Source organism: Trachemys scripta, chromosome 1, assembly GCF_013100865.1.
Source record: "Trachemys scripta elegans isolate TJP31775 chromosome 1, CAS_Tse_1.0, whole genome shotgun sequence".
Taxonomy (NCBI): Eukaryota; Metazoa; Chordata; order Testudines; family Emydidae; genus Trachemys; species Trachemys scripta.
In genome coordinates this window covers 152327876-152349710 of record NC_048298.1, presented here as the reverse complement: position 1 = coordinate 152349710, position 21835 = coordinate 152327876, and the positions used below count along the sequence as shown (strand labels likewise).

Genomic DNA, 21835 nt, shown 5'->3' with positions numbered 1-21835 from the left:
AAGAGGCCCCGGCTGAGCCCTCCCTCCCGACTTTCCCGGACATGCCCGGCTTTTGGGGATTTCCCCCCGGACGGGGATTTGAGCCCCCAAAAGCCGGACATATCTGGGAAAATCCGGACGTATGGTCACCCTACAGGAACACCATGGGGGGGAAGGAGGTTGGGGGCAGCAGGCAGAGGGGGGAGCTGCTGTGGGGGAGCAAGAAGCCAGGAACCCCATGGGGGGGTGGGGGCAGCAGGCAGATTTACACGTATTCCTCCTCCCAGAGGCAGCCCGGCCCAGCCCCCTGGGGCGTGGGGGGAAGGGAACCAGATATTACAGTCACACGCTTTAAGTCCCCCCCGGGGTGGGAGCTGCTCTGGGAGACCCCTCTCCCCGCGCACGCGCACTCAAGTGCGGCGTAGTCCGCCCCGATGCCGCACGAGGCAGAGTCACTCACTGGCCATGGCTCCTCGCGCCGGCAGCATCTCACCCCAGGCCAACGCGACCTCAGCTGATAGACCCACGGGGGGAGAGCAGGGCGCATGCGCAATGGAAGCGACTGTACATGGGCCTGCTGGGAGTTGTAGTTCTGTTGAGGGCAGCCACGTGCTCTGCTCTGGAGGGGAAGAGTTGCGGGCAAAGAAGAGGGGTGTGAGGCTGCCGTGTTCTGTGCGCCTCATGGGGCGGGGGAATTAGTGCGGGGCAGGGCACGGCCCGGCTCCTGTGAGCGCAGGGACATCCTTCCGCGAGGGCAAGGACAACAGCAATATGCTCTCCCCCAACACACTGACCTTCTTCACACCCTTAGCCTGCAACCAGCCTGGATCTCCTGCCCACTCCCACCTTCAAATATGAAATCGACCATATGGGAAGTAGCCATAGAAGAGGCACTGTAGAGTAACAAGCAATTTGAAACGTTCCAGCCAGATTGTAGAGAACTGTCCCAGGCCATTTGGGACTTTAAGGCAGAGAGAAATTAGTTCAGGCCCTCATAGCACTGCTACGATAGAGCCAAGCACTGCTAAACTGAAGAAATAGCAGAGTCCACATGACCATCTCTGATACTTAAGAGAATGGAAAGCTTAAAATGCTATTTTCTTATATAACACAGTTTGGCTTTCAGTTTATTTTAATGTAATTAAACAGATGTGCACCCAAACTATTAAACTCCTTGATTTACTTGCTCTTTGTGTTTAAAATACACCAATCAGGCAGATGAGGATCCGAGAAAACTACTCAGGCCAAAGTCATTTCACACATGGTAGCTGTGAATTTGGGCTCTTAGCTCTCTGCTGTGATAGTCTGTGTGTATTAAGCAACAGAGGGTCCTGTGGCACCTTTGAGACTTGTGACTTTACGTGGGCAGCTCCAGGTACCCATCATGGAATGCTTAAGGCTTTTCACTGGAGATCAAGTCTTATATAGCCAGGTTCTAGTGAACAGGTTATCCATAAACATCACCATATCCCATTCTTCCTTCACAGAGGAGGACTTCCCCTAAATATAGTTTTTGAATGATTTGGTTCTACAGACTGCCAACTAGATTACTTTTGGTTGACCTTAACACTCAGAGCTCTACACTTTGCATGACTCATACCCCTGCACCTTCATTTCCATATTTCCTATTCTTAATATTTTTTAGAAATGTTTCTTCTATCTGGATAATTTCAATCAAGGCTCCAGTTATAGCAAACAGGTAAAAGGGTGGTGTCTGTTACCTACCATTTCTTTAATGAACAAACTATTAGGGATACATGGAGCACTGTTCTGTGCAATAAGCTTGGCCTACACCACCTAAGAAGTATGAAACACCCTTGTTTAGATATTTAGACACACTACAGTTATTTTGCATGAATAATGATTTACTTAACTCTCGTGCTTATCATTTTCTCTAAAAACTACAAACCTACTAAAGATGCATTTGAACAGGGGGCATGTATGGTGCAGTATGTTAAAGTACAAACATGTCTTTAATTCCTGCTAACCTAGACATGGTGTAAATGGAAAAAAATGTTTGATTTTCATCCTAATGACATTTATTCAGCCCACAAAAGCACCCCATAATTCAGCACAGTTGACAACCCAGTATCAAAAAGAGATGGTGCCAAGCTCTTCAAGTCTGAGCTGTGAAGTAAAAATATTGGAGAGACAGCCTCAGCAAAGAGAAGTGGGAGGCTCGGTGGCATGAGAAACTCACCTGTTAGGAAGACACCTAGAAAAACACTAAAAATAGTCAAATATATAGATCCAAAATATGTAAGTTTTGGAAGTTATAGTTTTGTAATATTGCAATGCCAGAAAACAACTGAAAATAGTCTTTTAAAAGTTGAACTCACAAGGCTTGAAGGCTGTTTTTTGGGTACTGTTTTCCCCAACAGCACAAGTTAGTGGTACATAGAAGGTATATTTTTAAAGGGCTAATTCTCTATGCAATTTAATAGAATCTCTATACTAAAACAGGTAAGTTACATGTGTGTCTCAGTACTTCGGAAAATAAATTTTAAAATCATAGTTGGTACAAATTAATACTGTTGAGGAGCAGGTTACAGTACTGGAATGGTATTTGCTCATATCAGAAGCTAAACTGAAAGAGCAGGAAATAACTTATTAAATCTAAACAGGATAATGCAATTAAGAAGGTATTATCTCCACAGATAAGACATTAGAAATAAAAATTAGCAATAAAGGCCCCAATCCTGCAAATACTTATGCACATGCTTCAGTTTACATATATTAGTCCCATTGGTTTATTAATTAAGAAATGGTAAACATTTGCTTACAATGTCTATTCTACAACTAAAATCCCACATCTGGCCCGTGTCAGTTGACTCTGGCTCATGGGGCTTGGGATAAGAGGCTGTTTAACTGCAATGTAGACATTCAGGATTGGGCTGGAGAACTTAGACCATTATCCACTGAGAGTTAAATGAAACAGAAAGAATTCCTCAAAAATGGAGGTAGCAGCTTCCATTTTACATCCAGAAACACTGAGGGCAACACACAACAATCTTTTCTAGTAAGTCAGGACTCTGCAAGCTTCTAGTGAATAATAAAAAGAAATACGAGAAAGATAGAGGGGGAAGATAAATAGGTAATATTCTGAATCTTCTAATATATCCTTCCTATTTATACTACACTCTACACTGTAATTAGATTAGTTGTTTAGCAAAAAACTGTTGTGTAGCTACTTCATATTAAAAAACAAGCAGGTTAGTAATATGAATTGCAAAGTCTCCTCCTCCAGTTGTGGATAATTACATTGTGAAATACAAAAAAAAAAAAAAAATACTGAAAATGTTTTTCATAGATTGTCTTATATAATTCTGTAGGATAAGAGGCCTGCAAGTAACCTATGAATTATCTCAGAAATGGTTAGTTTATCATCCCTTTTGGTGGCATAAATTATGAATTCCATAATATTGGTGATGTTTAACCTACAAAGATAAAAGTAAGTTTTAATGCAGAGTTACTGTACCAGTTAGCTAAAAGGACGTATATTGCTGATAACGAAGCAGTATATATTACCTTCCTCCTATGTTTGAGACAAGCATGGTTAATTATTATTTGAAAATAGAATGTAATTTTCACTATGAATAGCTGGATTCTTCAAGATATTAGAAATACTTCAGCTACTTGTGAAACAATTATACCCTGACTTCCCAAATCAGTAATGTAATGCAAAATTATTTTTCCCTCCTCCCACTAATAGTGAGCAAAAATTGTTATATATTAATATGCTGTCAATATTTTTCATAACAAATATGAAAGAATTAGGAATGCTTTGTAATCAGCTTTTGAATTATTCTACCATTTGTTCATTTATAAACAGCAAAGTTCAAAATATAAGCTCTGATCCCTGCAATGTTGATCATGGTCAGCCAATAAAATTAACAGAATTAATTTTAATGATAGGTGAACCATATATTTGTAAGTATATTACTGACAAAAAGAAGCTTTGTCTATTTTCTACTGTTATATTTCATTTGACCTATGAAAGTGTTTCAAAATGAAAAGCAAACATAAGTACTTTAAAAAAAATTCATACCAGCTGCCTGTGAACTGTAGCCAACTACTTTTCTCACTTTAAGTATCCCCCCCACCATTAAAAAAAAAAAAAGTTACTTTTAGAAAAACTATAGTTAGCCCAACAGAAATCAAACAGTGCAAAATTAAATGCCTTCTGTTAGAACAAGTTATTTTCAAATTGTACTGGTTTATTTACAATTGTAGTTATAAACAGTAACACAAACATCTTTACATTAACATTATGAAAAAAAATCTCACTGCTGTAGACGACACAGAGTCAGAGGCTCTTCAGAGGATAGGAAGGGGGGAATGTAATACAACAGCTGCAGGGCAGAACTATAAATACAGGAGCATTGGGCCAGGTGCAATTTCATGCAAATACTTTCAATAGTTCAAGATCTATTGGTGTTTATTCAGATATTTTAAAAAAGGGAATTTGTTCCAGAATTAAGGTGCCTTAGCTTGATTCCTACTAAAATAACTTAAAATAGCTGATTTTTATAAAGGTCAGTTTCATTTATTTCCTTATGATACATCAATTTTACATTTTATTAACTGTAAACATTAAGTGGTTTCCACACAGTAGAGCTGATTCCCATAATCGTCATTCCAAAGTTTTTGCTAATTTCAGCATCAGCATGCACAGAAACTATTCCATGGCCATAAGGGCATTCTAGGATTGGTTTGCTAACTTGGGAACCAAATTTAGATCAAATCTCAAAGCTGCAGATTAGTGAAAGCTATTTTAGATCAAATCTGAAAGCTGCTAGAATAACTGTCAGTTCTCTGGCATTAAAGAATTTAAAATCTTATTCAAAGGAAAAATCCATATGGCCTTGAAGGTAACAAATAGTTATCACAGATATTCAGTACTTTGACCACTTTGCTTTATTTGCGTGCATTAGTCTTGTTGCAGAACACATCTTCAAGTTAGTACAAATCCATCTGTGCTGAATGGAAGGGCTTTGAAATGACAGACTAAAGAATATATTTTATTAGATATTTCACTTTTGATGGAGGCAGACAACTCACTTTCACCTGGTAATATGTCCTGTGAAGCATGAATTCCAATTTCATTTGCTCAAAAGCACTCACGCATTTGTACTACAATAGTAACACTGCCTCAACTCAGGAAACATTTAATTTGCATAATTACAAAATCATAACCCTGTGGTAAATTTTTCTTATTGTATACAGTTCAGTCTAGTATTTAAAAACAGTCATTTAACCATTTAAATTATTTTACCTGATAGTGTATACTAGGTTTAAAAAAAAAAAAAACAACAACTTTTTTCCCCCTCCACAGTATGGTTTGCATTTTTCAATCACCTGGAGTTTGATTGATTGAATTGGGTTCCAATCATTTTGAGAGGAGTAAGTTGTATTACTGAGCTTTTGTCTCTTCTGTTTACTAACCTAAGGACTGATAACAATACTTGATACTACCAGTAGGCAAAATCAAATTTACAGGCATTAGGCTTTAGACATTTTTGACTTCTAATTCTCAAGTTTACTTACAACACTTCAACTATTTTTCCATACCTGAAAGAGCTGCAATCCCTTCATATAGGTCTACACAACTGAACTGCTACATTAAAGCTGCTTTTAAAAAACCTGACCTTTATAATAAACAACCTTTGGAAAAAAACAAAATTGTTAAACAAAAAAAATAATTGAAATCCTGCTGAGAAATTAATAATTTACCCTATTTTAAGCCTGCTACTCAGGCATTCCCATCAGCAAACAGAGATGCTCTCTTAGGTTAGTATTCAATTGGAAAGCAGTCATTTTGTGTCCACATACAGTATCTTGGTTGCCTCTTTTCTTTTTAAACCATTATCTTAAAAGTTTTTTGTTATTAGTTCTCCAACGCGTCCAGAACTTTCATGATCTGTTGTTTTATGGCTTTGGTAGCATCACCTGCATTTGGAATCAAATACCTTTAAAAGAGAAAGGATCATCATTAATACACTGTGCCAACTTTCCATGCCACTCATAAAAACTGATGTCTAAATTCATCCTCTAGCTTAGTCTCAGTAAGATTTGGGAAAAATCCCTTTTTAAAATGTAAAACTATTGGGTAAATAGTAATATCCTTCGTAGTTGGAATAAAAGAAAATTTTCTTCATGTGAATTCAATGCTGATGAAAAGTATTCGGTTGAGAACCCTGGAGACTGAAGACCTTGATTTATTCATAGAAAGGTACAGAATGGGCAACAGCAAGGCAAGATTTCTCCATACCTTACTCCATCAATGCATACCAATCCTAATCTGGAGAGATTTCTATGGACAAGAGAATAGTTCATCTTCCATGCTTACCATTCAGTTCTTGCTCACTATATGGAAGCTGCCAATGAAGTAGTGAATTAGTCCCATGTGTGGTGGTGTTTTTTGTGGTATGGACAACTTACTGCTGGGAACTGGACCAATACCACCAAACGCATTTCACACAGGACACCGAAACAAGCATCAGATGATAGTAACTTTTAGTCACTACTGATCTAGGTAAAAAAACCCTTCCAAAACAAGATGCTTCACTGCACATGTTTCTCTCCCAGGGAGAGGATGAGAGAACAACCAACCTGTGACATATGTTAGTCAAGTTACTTAATGCACAATTGGAAGGTGCTTTGTACTAAAGTGATGAATCCAGTATAAGAATTGATATAGAATAGATTTTCACCAGCAATCTTCAGGTTAAAGGCTCTATATCATATTACTTAATTCTCAGCTGTACAATCCCTTAAGGACCAGTTTTTGAAATATATTTATAACTATCAAATGCATGTCTGGTAGAACACAGACTTTACAGATAGCCTTAGGTTAATTGTATTCTGAAGACAATTATTTTGGGTCTGATCCCAAGTCCACTGAAGTCAATAGACTTTGGATCAGACTCTTCATGGTTGGGAAAATCAGACGTTCAAGAAATCTGGAATCCATTATTTACATCACCAGGTAACGTCTGTTTGTTAATCATGAGCCTTCTTTATTAAAACAAAACAATTCCTTCACCTTAATGCTTTTAAATACTGGACAGAAACCCCCCCCCCCCCCGAGAAACTATACATTGTAGTGGAAAAAAAGAAGCAAGCCCAAAATACTTCTCTTGCTTTGGAGGCTATCCCCTCCCTGCCCTCTCCCAAAATGATAAACCAACATCAAAATCTTAGTGATGAAGAATGTCTGGTACCTTTCCAGATGATACATTTGGGGCTCTTGTAGCAGGATAGAAACTTGCATATAACCTCTTACATGGACCCATTACTAAGAGGACACTTTCCAGTAAAATGGTTACCAAAAGGAGTTATCTCAAAAATAAAAAGCTAACTTAAAAACTATTTCACAGGCATTTATACAGAGGTACGGGTGGAGAAGGAGACATATTTCTCTACATGACTGAACTTACAAATTATTAGACCGATCAGGCTACAATAAGTACTTTTTGTTTTTTCTAAAATCCACAAACTCAATATTCCTTGAGAGACACTGCAGATCTGCTGTGTATCCTGATTCATCTCAGGACATTACAGCTATTAAAAACAAAGTGTTAGCTTTGGGCCTGATACTGGAAGTGCCAAGTGCCTCTGATATCCACTGATATCAAAGGAGGTAGTGGCACACTCTACCTTGCAGGATGAGGCCCTCTGTTTTGTGATCAGTTTGTATTTGAGAAACATTCTTACCTTTCAACTGCCAAAATTTCTATGCCCGAAGTACTGCTGTTTCCATATTTAAAGGTGATTAGTTCTGGGTGTTTCTTCTTGGATGTAATTTTAACTACAGAGTTTAGGGCCTGACGAGACTGTATGTAAGCCAATCCCCTTCGCGATGGAATCTCCCTCAAACAGTACATGTGTGTTGCAGTTACTAAGAGATGACTTTAAAAAGAGAAAGAAATTACCAACAAATGGAGTAAGGGTCAAAGATACAGAAAGTTTAATATTAAAGATAACAGACTATGAGCTAGCTAATACACAGTTTTCAAATTCCAACAGTTTTATATTTATGCAGCATATTTAATTCAGAATTCCTAAACACTTTACAAACTTCTCTCAGAACTGAAATGCAAGCGCTTCTGAAGTCAAACAATAGCACATAGCAAAACCATATAGTTTGTCAATGAACACTGACACTGCACAGTCTCTCAGGAACTAATAGCTAACATGGAGCCAACTCAAAGGTCCTGATCCTGCATCCTACACACATGCATAAGTATTTGCAGCTTTTGGGCTTTATCATCCTAGGTAAAAAATTTTGAAAAGCGTGTTGGTTTTCTTCCTGGATAAGCTTTTCCAGTGATTTAAATGTATAGTTCTTTGGAACTATGATAAAATGCAACAGAGAAACATTGACTGCAGTCTCTGGTCAAATTGTTGGTCACATTCTAGAGTTTTATCTTCCATCAGATTCTTTTTAATAAAAATATAAAATAGTTTTCTGTCTGTCTCTCTAAATAAGAGCAAAACACAACTTTAAGCAACTTAGTGTTTTGAGCAAAGGACATCATGCTTTACACTACAGCCCAAGTTTGTTAAGTCCCTACAGTTATACTCTTTGGGTCAGCTAAGGGACGATGCACTATGCATCATGCTCCAGTACCTCCTAATGACCAGATAAAAAGGTCACTGCAATTGTGTCCTGATTTAGAGGTAGAAGTGCTTCTGCAATACATTCTTGCATGGATATTGACAAGGACAGAGTGCAGCCACACTTGGATGTTTGGGGCCCCGATACTGAAAATAAACCCAAACTTATTGAGAGTATTTTCTAAACAACTTGTTTTGCAAAGGAGTTAGTACTATTCTTTCTATTGTAATCATAGCAGTAAAATTCTGTACACATGCTGTAGAAATACTCAAGGAGCATATTTGTACAGCACCTAGCATAATGACTAGGGCACCTAGGCACTGTGACAATACAAATAATAAATACTACAGATCTTAGTTACTTAGTGGCTCAGACACTTATTGGTCATTATAGACAATATCCAGACACAATTTACAACCACCACTAGCTTTTTCATATAGCTTTTCATACTCTTAAGAATAGACAGTACTTTAGTACCTAGGAAACATGTGTCCATTTTCTTTCACTTCATTACAGAGGAAATGATGCTTCACATCTGGTTTATTTATCCATGTGTGGATGTTGACTACCTCTTTTCGGTCATCATCCGACATCGAGGAACTATCAATTTCATCTATATGGAAGAGGAAAAATTGACTTTTACACAGACAAAACATTTGACAACTCTTCAATGTTTACAATGTTATTGCTTATTAAAAATAAAAATAAGCAAGTTTCATATCCCAATTAGAACACTGAAGAATTCCAAACACTACGTTTGGTGTAAACCACAAAAGTGCAAGGAGACCATTACCTACTAAATCCAACCATCTTGCATCCACATTTGCGTTCTCACCTCCATTCTTTTAATTACTCCTTTTTCAAAGCTATTTTTGCATGCTCTAGTTAGAATATTTATTTCAAGGCAATTTAGAGTTGTAGCTATGCACATCCACATCTAAAAAAGGTAATTTTTTAAGAAGGGACATTGAAGTTAGAAGCCATGGGACAAATTCTGCTCTCAATTACACCGTTGTAAATCCAGTGTAACGGCACTGAAAATAGTTTCACTTTTTTTGTTCTTCTGCACTAGCACAATATATTTGTGCAATGTTGGTTTTTCTCATACTGCAGTATTTGTTTTAAAAAAGAATGTTACATTTAAAAAAATCCAAAAAGCTCATTGTTAAATACATTTTATTAAAAATACATAAGTACTATAGACAAAGCTTTATTGTGGACCTAAATTACCTGATCATATTCACTGTATACACCCTAGTTGGTAACATCACATCCTCAAATGGAAATGGCAGAAAACTTTCACAAGTTGTTTGCAAATATAAGTGTGGAAAGAGATTTTTCTGGGGTACAAGAACACACTGACAGAATTTACTGAACTGACAGTGGAAAAACTTGGGCCCATCCTGACGGCAGCTATGTGATTACAGCACTCAATGACAATCAGTGATACAGTCGGTACACATCTAAGGAGCATGTAGTCCTGGTTGAACAGCCATTTATGTGAACTATAAACCTTTTGGTTTGTGACTGCAGTGTCCATGCAGAGGAGTTACAGCACAGCACTCTGGTGTGCACTCCTATTGACACCCTCCTAGTCCAAACTGCAGAGCAGTATACACACAGCCTATCTGCCAGCCAAGCAGACAACCTAGGATCTGACAATCAAATTGGATTTTTTTCTTCTTGCTCATTATCACCAGTAATAAAAGGTACTGCAGGCCAAAGTGTTTAACCTCAGTGGAGGTTAACAGGGTTGCATGGGTGTAAGTGATGACAGATGTGGGCTTGCAAGACCTTTATAACAATGAGTGAAAAAGAGAATGCAGTTTGACTGTCAGATCCCCAAGGTGAATTTGCAGAGTTGGCAGTTAAAGGGGAAGGGGGGGAAAACCACTCTTCAGGGTAGAGTTGTCTACTATTCTGTGTTTGTACAATGCCCAGCACAATGGGGCCCTGTTCTTGCTTGATCATTAAGCCCCTCTAATCTGATCAATAGTAAGAATAATTATTTAAAAATATTTTTGTAAATAGAAAATATTTAATTTGAAGTTATTGATAGACAACAGTGGTACTCTGTGACGGTCAAATAGAAAAGAGGTCATGGCATGTGTCTAAATTAAGGGGACTTCAAATAAGAATAGAGTTTCCTACTGTACCAGTATCATATTCTTCTTCGTCTCCAATGCTGAATACCGGTTTTACACCACGGTAGGGTTTTCCCAATCTGTCACTGCTGCTAACATGTCTGTTGGCATGGGAAGAGGGCAGGGGGGAGAGAAAAAAATATTTTCAGATCCAATGGTACAACATTTCCTATAGCAGCATGCAATAGCAAAATGTGACTGTATCTGTGCAACCAGAGAAGAATCCACAGTCTCAAAGTCTACTGCAAGAAAGCTGGGAGTGGCCCAGAAAGCACCAGATTAGTAAAAGCAGATCATGGGGTTATTTGCCAGACTGAACACTTTTAAGCACTGTAACTGAAAACCAGGTAGTCCTGCATCTTACATACAACTTCTAACTGTTCTCTCAAACAGCAAAAACATACTAAAATTCCAAACCACTTAAGGAGGTGCTTTGAAATACCCAGCAGAGCACTCTAGTGTTTGTCTGAATTACATTTTAACATTCTGTATGGCTCTGGAAGGATTGTAAATTGGGGTGGAGGGAAAATATGGAGAATATAAAGAAGTACATTTGACAGTTCGCTGGACTGGCAAGAGGGTCACTCTCGGAGAGATTTTCCCGAAAGGATAACACTGCGTAGATACAAAAAGGAAACAAATCTGCTTCAGTTAAACGTCTATAAAGCTCTGTTCCTGTTTTGAGCCAATATATTGATGCACACTAATTTACGTACATCTATTGAACTGGGTCCAAGAGGGTACCTGTGCCTTTAGTACTATATCAAAGAAAGGTGATATTTATCTATCCGTGAAAGTCTAACAACTTGCTATATCTTCTAGGACTATATGATTAGAAGTTACTGAATGAGAAAGAACATGGCAAAACTAATTGTTAATTGAGGAAAAACAAATATGCTATACAAAAAAAGCAATATAAAAATGTGCTCATTAGTGACTTAAGACAATAAGCATCAATGACACTGACAATCCAAGAGGGCAGTGATTCTATTTTATTATTTAGCTAGACTTTTGTGCATATGGAATTTTAAGAAAAAAGAGAGAATGAGGAAGAAAACTGTAGATTACTGATTTGGTAAGAGGAGGTTATGTTTAATAAGATTATATATTTATAGTGTTAATAGTGAAATTCATAGCTAGGGTTTAAAAGAGGTCATATTTGCATTAACAGAGTAAGGTTAGCCAAAGCAAAAAAGAAAGGCCTACTATATAAAATTTTGCACCACATTAAACTAGAAATGGGAAATTCTACAGGAATTACTGTTAAACAGCACTAAATGAGACCAGTTTGTGGTACAGGTATCTCATTTAATCTAATTCCAGTCAGTTGATAACCTGCAAAAATTAGACTGTTTTTGCTAGTAAAGACACAATTACCACGACTGAATCAATGAGACAAAAAAGTTTCTTTCCACTTTATACAGCTGGAATTTTAAGAAAAGCCTAGTCTTAGTACATTAATTTATCCTGGGTTCTAACTAGTTAATATTGTCAGTACAACTTTCCAGGGGGAAAAAAAGATGATTTGAATGTAGAGGAGCAATATTCCTTTAAGGGACAAGTGCAAACTCAATGCAGCAATATTTCTTCATAACAAACAAAAGGCAGGATGGTCTGTCAGTTATAAATCACCCTAAGTACAACACTAAAAAGCTGCAAAGAAACAATTTTATAGTTTAATGTTAATGTTTCCTAAGAGGTTTTTATGTTTTTTTTTTAAAGTAGCTTTATAAATCCTGAAATAACCGTATGTCTCAGTTTTACTGGGACATTTCTGTTTCTTTCCAAGGACTACAAGGATACCCTTAACACTAACTATTGTTTTTGCTCACCCTATACCATCTCCCTTCTCTAGTAATGCTGGGTGACCTAGCATAGCCAGCATGATGTTCCCCCATTCTCAGAGAATGGGCAAATCTACTAGAAAAAAGTGAATCAAAATCCTTAAAAATAAAACTGATATTTAAAAAAAAAAAAAAAATCTATGACTTTTTCAGCACCCACTTCCATACACCGCAACCTGCCAAGACTCAAATGTGGGATGCAATGTGTGACGAAGGCCCAAAAATTAGGGAGACCAAAGTATTTTTCGTGCAAAAATGCTGTGGATTCCTTCGTTTCGCATATGTAACTTTTTAGAACCACAGTTTCATGATTATTTCTGATGTAAATAATTTTAACATTAAAAGTGAAGGGATACTAAATTTGTGTGGAACACAGTTAACTCTGGGAATGAAATGAGGGACAGTTGAGATGTATGCCCGTTTTTCTGGCTCTGTTTGCTGGTGTGACCATCTCCATTCTTACCTGCATATTCCATCACCACATGCTAAGAATGTGCTTGGAATACGCAGAGAGAGAAGGTGGGTGAGGTAATATTTTTTATTGGACCAACTTCTGTTGGTGAGAGAGAGAAGATTTCCAGCTAACCTGAAGAAGAGTTCTGTGAAAGCTCAAAAGCTCGTCTTGCTCACCAACAGAAGTTGGTCCAATAAGATATTACCTCACCCACCATGCAGTAGTTTTAAATTTGCTGACAAAATTCCAAGAGAACTTTAAGAGTCTTAGACCACCCTGAGCTCTAAAGATACTTTTTGAACAGCTTGTAATACGTCTCCTTTGAAGCTGAAGTCTCTCCTTCTGAAGCTCAAAATCGAAGCCTGCTAAATAAAGGCTTCTGCCGCCTTTCCCTACAACAAATAATTAATGAAATGCAAAACTGAAGTGACTTAATTTAAAAAAAAAGTTTAAAATAAAGAGGAAGGAAACTTAAAGACTGAATAAAAGCCAAGAGAATAAGCAAGCACTGCAAATATAGCCCTTTTCTTCCCCTACCTGCAGAATAGCACTTGAAAAACTTAACAGTTTGAAACGAAGCATAGCTTTTTAAAGTTGATATATGGAATTTCAGAGATGTCAGTGTGACCAATGCTTAGAAACATTGTGAAGTCATGCTAAAAAGCACAAAGGTGTTTTTAATCCGATTGGTCTACTCATTGGCTTACCGCTCCATGCTTGCTCTGTCTGGCCAGGGAAGATTGAAAGACATTCTATAGCAAATTGGGGCAGAGGACAGAACAAAATAATTACAAAAAATAAAAAACCTAGTATAAAAAAATGAGTGCTCTGTATCAGCAATTTCCCCCTACATATCCTCAAACCCAACAATATTTCAGCAGATCTAGCCAGGGACCACAGAAAGCTTAGAAGAAATTCTTTTAAAGAGGCATTTCTACATTAGATGTGATTTATGAGCCTTATTTGAATGCTTGGTGCAACAGAAACAAAGGTATTTTTATTACAAGATACTTCTGCCCTAAACCATGCTGTAAGTGGTAATTGCATCACTGCAACAGAGAAACCAAGCTGCAAACAATCCTTTTAGTTGGACTAAAAATTAAGTAGGTGAGGATTTGAGAACCATTGTTCACTATAGCAGCCATCCTGAGCCCCACTAACAGGTAAATATATCTCAGTGCTGTAAAGGGCACTCAATAGCATCCGTCTTTCACAATCTTGCAACTATTAAGACTTATAGTACAAAATTTTTAAGAAGAGTTGTAAAATAGGCTACCAAATTTAGACTGATTCACAATAAATATTTAGAAAACAGATCTTCAACTTTAAATGTACTTTAAAACTAAAACTGTCACAGGAATATTGATTTCACAAGGGGTTCTGTTTTACTGTTGGGAAAACAAGACTCTGAAAACCTCTCTAGCTGAAAGGGGAAGTCTATGCTAGAACTGTGCTTAGAATCCAGGAGTTCATGGATCTCAGTTCTAAGTTCAAGCCATGAAATCAGGACAAGTACTTTTTATATTTCTCTTTGTTTCAGCTCTTCACCTTTAAGCAAATGCATGTGAAATGAGCAAAACTCTTTAAGATAAAGATTTAGGGGGGGATTTTCAAGAGTATTCAGTGTTGATTTAACTCTGCTCATACTGAAGTCAATGGGAGTCTAACACACACTTTTGAAAAACCCATTCTAAATGCCTTTAATAAGTTTACAACAAAGAAATATGTCTAGTGATATAGTGGCAGTTTACTGGCCTTGGAATTATGAGCCAGCAAACTAGTCACGCTTTAAGACGATGATATATTGCAAATGCTGGTGAAGGAAATTCCAAAAAAGGAGTGGGGGAGGGAAGAGAAGACAAATAAAACACACTCAAAGGCTGATAAACTGAAAGGTATCTTCTCTTGATTCTTATTATTTAGTCTAATCTTCATACTTGCAAAAACATCCAGTTGAAATGGGGAGGCATTCATCACTGATAATCACAATCACATATAAATAACCCACCTGTCCACAGGAGTTGATGTATTTTCAATAAAACTAATAACTTTTTCTTTCACATTCACAGATTTAGTCTTCAAAGCAACAGTCATTTTATTTACCAAGGACTTGACTCCTTTTCCATCACTTGAACCATTAGGAGAATCACCCTGTAAAAGTAAGTGCTCTAAGAATTAATTGTAACACAACATTTTTATTATCAGTAATTTGTTAAGAATGGAAAGCTACAACATACTGAGCATGATCACTTGCTACTGTTCACAGGAAAGTTCTATAGACAATTAATATTGTTTATCATGGAAATAGGATTTAAAAAGAACGGCAGCCATACAGGACTAAAGTAAAGACCATTTAAAAAATAAGCTACCAAGCTCCATTACTTAGAACCATGCTCTGAAAATCCACTGAGAGGAAACAGTTCTAACCACGTAAAAATGTAAATGTATATAAAAATTAAAAGCCATATTCTACCTACCACTAGAAATGGCACAGAAGATTCAGGGAATGTGTTTCTTGGAATATGCCAAGTAAGGAAGGAATTAGAAGTGCCATGAAAGCATGGCTTCCATACCCTATGGATCCCTCAGATGCAGGTATAAAGGAGAATTTAGCCTCCCAGTGCACCATTTCTTGGAGATGGCTGGTCAACCTCATGCTGAAGTCATGTTGCCACTGGCTTTCACTAACCCATTAAACCTGAACAACCTCACTTTCTGAAATAAGTGGCATTAGATATGTAATAGACCTGATGTGGGATTATGAAACAGTTTTGGAAGGACCAGCCACTGACTTGGTAAATAACTGGTTGAGTTCTTCTACACCTTTGGGAAAGATTTCTTGAAATTCCAAAAGGATTTCTTATCATCCCATCTTCAGCCTTATGTATTGTATATACCCCAAAATGAGGAAGATCTAAGAATGGTATCTATTCCATATATTTTATTGAAATGCAACCAATGTGAGATTTCCTCTAAAGATTCTCTCTTCTAAGACAAGATGACCTCAGGCTACTTCCAACAGGATATAAGATAGTTATAATCTGCAATTAAATATACAGCTAAGAACAATTATAATTTATACCAATACACTCTGCAGGGTAGACTTGAGGTAAGAGAAGGGTACATTTAGGCCATCTAGGACCCATCTTATCTACATCTATTGGACAGAGCTATAAATTATGGCTCAAATCCTTCTATCAGATATGCACAGGTGCCACACAAGTGCAAGAATCTCCACACAGATCCAATTGCAAGATTGGGGCCTAAATTAATCAAAACATGCACTTTGAGTTTATAGAATAGAAAGGCACTACAGAACACACATAAAAATATCACTACTTCTTGTCATTTTCAAATGTACAGCCTGATCTATAAATACACTTACATCAACAGAGGAGTTTATGCTACTTCTTGAGCCTGAGGTACTAGCAATCCAGTGGCCATATCCATTTTCGGGTCCTTCCACATTGATGTCTGCTAAGTGCTGCTGGAGTGCTGTTAGAAAGGGCATTTTTAAAAGAAGTTCGGAGCCACATTTGAATGAGTCATTAGATCATGTCTCACTTCAGACTGCTGATGTCAACATTTACTCTAGGTGATTTACAAAAACGCAGATAAGTTCAAATGCTACGCCTGCTACTGCTTTCTCCTTTCAATACTACAGAGCCTCTACACAAACTTTTTGTAATGAAATAAAAGACAGAAAAAAAATTATGTAAAACATAGAAGCACCAGGAAGTAATTGACAGCTTCATTTTTTAACAGACGGAGAGTGTGTCAAAATAGTGCTATTAGTCAAAGTAGAAGCTATTAGGTCCTGATCTTACAATTTAGCACATGAGCGGACCCCTACGTTTACGCAGAGCCTCACTGACTTCAATTGTGGCCTACCCATGCATTGTAAATTGCAGCATCGGGAACCTAGTTACTGATGCTTAAGAAAACAAAGTAGTGAAGAATTACAGCACTGTTAACAAGTATTATTAGGAAACATTGTAGTTGTTTTAACATACATAGAAACAACACTAGGGAGGATAAAGCCATTGGGAGGGAAGCTTCCCAGCCATTCATGATTAATTCTGAATTCAGGATACACTATGACAGTCGTAAAGCTAATCAAGAATGAACATGCAATTGCACAGTGTTCAAACAGCACATGACAAAAAGCTAGTGAATGAACTATGTTTGCCATCCATTTAACTGATTGCCAAACAACTACCAACAGTAATCCCAACAGCATTAAAAAAAAAAACACATTCAAAGCTTTGTCAGGCCAAGAGTGAATGTAAAAGGCATTATAAAATCAAAAGCTTACCCATGAATCCGCCTTTGGCAATGCTTACATATTCCTTGTTTTTCTGCAACAAGAAAAACACTGGAAATCATATTTGTGACACTCATGGATTTTCAAATTTAAGGCAGAAAAACAGCGTTCCTACCCCAAGGGTAGGACATATGCTTAGCATACTTTACTGGATAAATTTGAACCAAGGAAGTCTTACTTCTAAAAATTAGAGTGATAAAGTTATGGTCTAATGCCTTATTCCTGCAGAAGCTTATACATGTGCTTACCTTTAATCATTGGAATACTCTTATTGAAACCAATAGGACTACTCATGGAGTAAAATTAAGCATATGTGAGTGTTTACTATTTGGGATACTCAGGCCCTGATTCTGCAGAGAAGCATGCTGCAAGTACCAGATCATACATATTTTTGTTGCTTGCTTTTCGACTTTCCTCCACATCACAAAGTTGCAATCAGCTCCCTCTTCTTCACTGTAATGCCCCAGTATGTACCATATATGGTTTTCACAGCTATCACAACGCATAACTGACTCCATGAAGGCCAATCATTATTTTATTTTTACCTAATGGCATGGTTCTGAAAAGCTTTTTAAACAAATGTTTATTACATCTCAGCTTGTGTAAATTCCATCTTCAAGAATCTAAGTCACTCTATAAATTAAAACAATACCTACATTAAAAAAGGGATGGCCCAGAAAAGTCAGCCACACTCACCAACAATGGGGGATGAGGTGGAGGAAAAATCCAAAAAGAAAAGCTGGTATAAAGGGAAGTCAAAATTGTTAAAGTGAACTGACTAATGGAAAAACCTTCCATTTGGCACTCCTCTAAGACACCAAAAGAAATTAAGGTCACTATGTATTCAGATGTAATAGTTTTGGAGAGATGTAGGAGAGAGAACTCATTTCCCTTGGAATTTGATTTCTGAAGATGCCATCAGCTACACTTTGAATTGAATTCATGGCAGACTGCAAAAGGCTGGCATTACTAATGTTCTTTACAGGAGTAAAATTTTGTAATTGTGGCAGCTTCTGAATCAATTAAAAAGAAAATTAAGTACGAGTTAATTACAATCATTTTAGCCAGGATGTAATGAAAGTATGAATGACCGTAGTGAAGCTCACGATGCACAGCTTTTACAGAGAACTGGAGACGATGCAGTTACAGCCATTCTGAAGCATTATTGCAACACAAATTTATAATCCCTAAATGCTATTCCAAACCATATCATTATTCCAAAAAACCCACATCACTTATCTGAATCTCTACAGACTGGCTCCAGGGTAGCTGTGAAATCACAGCACTGGTAGCAATAGCTTTGGAGGATTTCTATGGGGAATCCTCAGGTAAGATACTGCAACTTCAGACTGCATTAAACTTTCCTCCAGAGCTTCTTGAGATATGACTCTAACCCTTATAAGAGCCTAGAAGCAGACTGTAGAGAAGGGACTCTGACAGTGTGGTTCCAGTTAAGCCAGGGATCCTGGAGGGCTAAGTTAGACCGGGTGGAAGCATAACCTCCATATCGATGTCCTTAGCTCTCTGATGGATCCCAGGTATCTTCCCAGGGGAGGAGAAGAAAGAGCATGAGGGAAGGGCAAGAACGAATCTTACCTCGCCGTAGAATAATATGGCGAGAACTGTGCAAGTGCACCCTTGCTGGATTTTCCTGATGCCAAGATCCTCTACTGTGTATTTGTTTAAAGGAAGGCAAGATCTGGGTTGAAGTGAACAACTAATTTTGGTTGTCATTAAATGACTGCTCAAAACCATGTGTAGTTATAAGAACAGTTAATGTGTAAAGAAAGTCTATTTTGTCACTTTTTACCGATATGTGAAAGAACGTAATTTCAGTTGTTCAAACAATAATTCCAATATCCTAGTTGTACCTGTAAAAAATGTGCCAACACCATGTTCATATACATGTCCTCCTCTTCCCTGCCACTTCCCATGAAACAGAGATGCTCCCCACTAGCTATGGAGCCAGACTCAATGGATTGCTTCTGTGCTTCTAACAAGGATTTTACAGACAGTGCAAACTCTGATGGGTTCTGGAGCATCTAAAGAATAAAAAACAGAATGTTAGCTATTTACTTTGCATACAACTTGTCAGCGCATGCGCGCGCGCGCACACACACACACACACACACACACACTCGCATCAGGGCTCTCATTTATTTGTTATTCACTAAGCACTGTGTGCTCAGCACTTTACAAGGCAAATTAAAGACAGTCTGTGTCCCAGAGGTCATATTAGCTAACAAAGACACATACAGAAGACTTTCTGAGAAAAAAACCCTCAGAATATTTTTGATTTTTATTAACTCAGTTCTTATTGACACAGTAGAAAAACTGAATCTTTTTTAAAGGAGGACTTGAATGAAAAGGTGGTAAGGTAGCAAGTTGGAATCAGGAGGATTTTCCATGTTTGTAGGATGATGTACAAAAAGACACAAAAAATAAGAGTTTGAGAAGGACACAAATTGGACAGCGAGGCTGGGCTCTATTTTAGGCATTTCTGAATTGCTTTTACATTGGTACCTGAGGGCTGCTGAGAAGAGCAGAGAGGGGTGAGGAAGATGTGACAAGAGGAGATGAGAGATATAGGGAAGAGCTACTTGTGTAACACCTCATAACTGTCTGAGCTCCTGAAACAAACTGACAAGTTTAAGATATCCAGATGGATGAAAGGGTTCTCAGTACACTTCAAAAGCTAAAATTGTGTTAGCCTCTATACTACAGACCAGAATACATTACAGGTCAGATTTATCATAGCAACAACAACATGAGCAGCCTGTCAAAAAGGGGAAGAAAAGTGGACTTTCCAAACCCAATGACACTTTTCTCCCCCTTCCAGGGGTAGGGGCTTAAGAAGGGACACTTAATTAAGTCCATCAAAAAAAAATTCAGTTTACACAACAGGTTTTAAGAAAAAAAAAAATTTTTTTTTTAATCCAGTTTTCTGGTTGGACTGAATAATGAGGCACAAAGATCTAACAACTTGCTCAAGGTGACACAGCAAGTCAGTAGTTCAACCCAAATTAGAACCAAGATCCTCTTACAGCCAAATGCTGTAATTATTAATTACTGGTTAAACCCCACTACTTCCTGCCATTAAAGCGATATATAAATTACATGGAGTCAAATGCTTACTCCCCCGGTGAAAGTATTGCACTTGGTACATGTGAATAAAATGTATTAGGTTACCTGAATAGCTTTTATTTTCAATCAGCAATTGTTTGGACATACTGCTTCTTACATTAAATCCTCCACAATGTACCCGCACACGCACAAATAAAACTGCAACAGGCTATTTTTATTAATTGAACATGTTTTCATCAGTTATATGACAGTTTGTCTTATTTATTCAAGTAAGGGCAATTATAGCCAGTCAACTGTAAAACTACAGCAATTAATCCCAGTTTATATCTCATTTAAATGCCTGACAATTTTAATATGTCCAGTATATTGAAAAGGGAGGACAGCAGTTTGAAGGACATAATTTTGATTAATAAAACGTATTATTTTATAACATTAAGCAGTTAAAGGGGCCTATTTCTACCTCAATGAACACAAACATTCCATTAAGGCTCATGGAGTTGTTATCCACATGCATCAAGAGGAAAATATTTACGTTTCTTTCCTACATAAATATTGGTTTACTTGCAAAAAGAACTTAACTATACAGACAATAATTGTATTTAAATATTCAGTTGTAACTGTCTTCTGATTATTACAACAATATTACAGAAACATGAAAACTAGTGATATAAATGAAGGACATTAAAACTTTCACTCATAACAACATAAAAATGGCCATACGAGGGTCAGACCAATGGGCCATCTAATATCCTGTCTTCCTACAGTGGCCAGTGCTAGAAGCTTTAGAGGGAATGAATAGAATAGGACAATTATTAAATGATGCATTTTCTGTCATTCAGTCCCAGCTTCTGGCAGTCTGAGGTTTAGGGACATCCAGAGTATGGGGTTGCGTCCCTGATCCTCTTGGCTAATAGCCCCTGATGGACCTATCTTCCATGAATTTATCTAATTCTTTTTTGAACCCAGTTATAATTTTGGCCTTCATAACATCCCAAAAATTCCACAGGTTGACTGTGCATGGAGTGAAGAAGTATTTCCTTATGTTTGTTTTAAACCTGCTGCCTATAAATATAATTGGGTGACCCCTGATTCTTGTGCTATGCAAAGGGGTAAACACTTCCCTATTCACTTTCTCCACAGCCTTCATGATTTTAGAGGCCCCTAATCATATTCCCACTTAGTCGTCTCTTTTCTAAGCTAAACAGTACCAGTCTTTTTCATCTCTCCTTGTATGGAAGCTGTTCCATACCCCTAATCATTTTTGTTGCTCTTCTCTCTACTTTTTCCAATGCTAATATATCTTTTTTGAGATGGGGTGACCAGAACTGCATGCAGTATTCAAGGTGTGGGCAGATCATGGATTTATATAGTGGCATTATGATATTT

At 37.5% G+C, this 21835-nt stretch overlaps 2 protein-coding genes across 3 annotated transcripts in view; both read right to left on the bottom strand.

The window, feature by feature from the left end:
- Positions 1-521, bottom strand: part of NIT2 (nitrilase family member 2) — a 20226-nt gene extending 19705 nt beyond the window's left edge. Inside the window, exon 1 of the mRNA XM_034790044.1 lies at positions 440-521. Within this exon, the coding sequence (XP_034645935.1) occupies positions 440-467 (28 nt within the window). The 5' untranslated portion in view covers positions 468-521. The remainder of the gene's footprint in view (positions 1-439) is intronic.
- Positions 522-4175: 3654 nt separating this feature from the next.
- The window catches only part of TBC1D23 (TBC1 domain family member 23), a 48634-nt gene continuing 30974 nt past the window's right edge, over positions 4176-21835 (bottom strand). The window contains exons 11-19 of one of the 2 annotated variants that reach the window (XM_034790022.1): positions 19237-19407; positions 17357-17399; positions 16427-16536; positions 15050-15192; positions 13749-13793; positions 10756-10844; positions 9077-9212; positions 7696-7890; positions 4176-5948 (exon numbers count right to left, since the gene is read on the bottom strand). In XM_034790022.1, the coding sequence (XP_034645913.1) occupies positions 5867-5948; positions 7696-7890; positions 9077-9212; positions 10756-10844; positions 13749-13793; positions 15050-15192; positions 16427-16536; positions 17357-17399; positions 19237-19407 (1014 nt within the window). In that variant the 3' untranslated portion in view covers positions 4176-5866. The remainder of the gene's footprint in view (positions 5949-7695; positions 7891-9076; positions 9213-10755; positions 10845-13748; positions 13794-15049; positions 15193-16426; positions 16537-17356; positions 17400-19236; positions 19408-21835) is intronic. The other variant, XM_034790031.1, reaches the window with a different exon arrangement.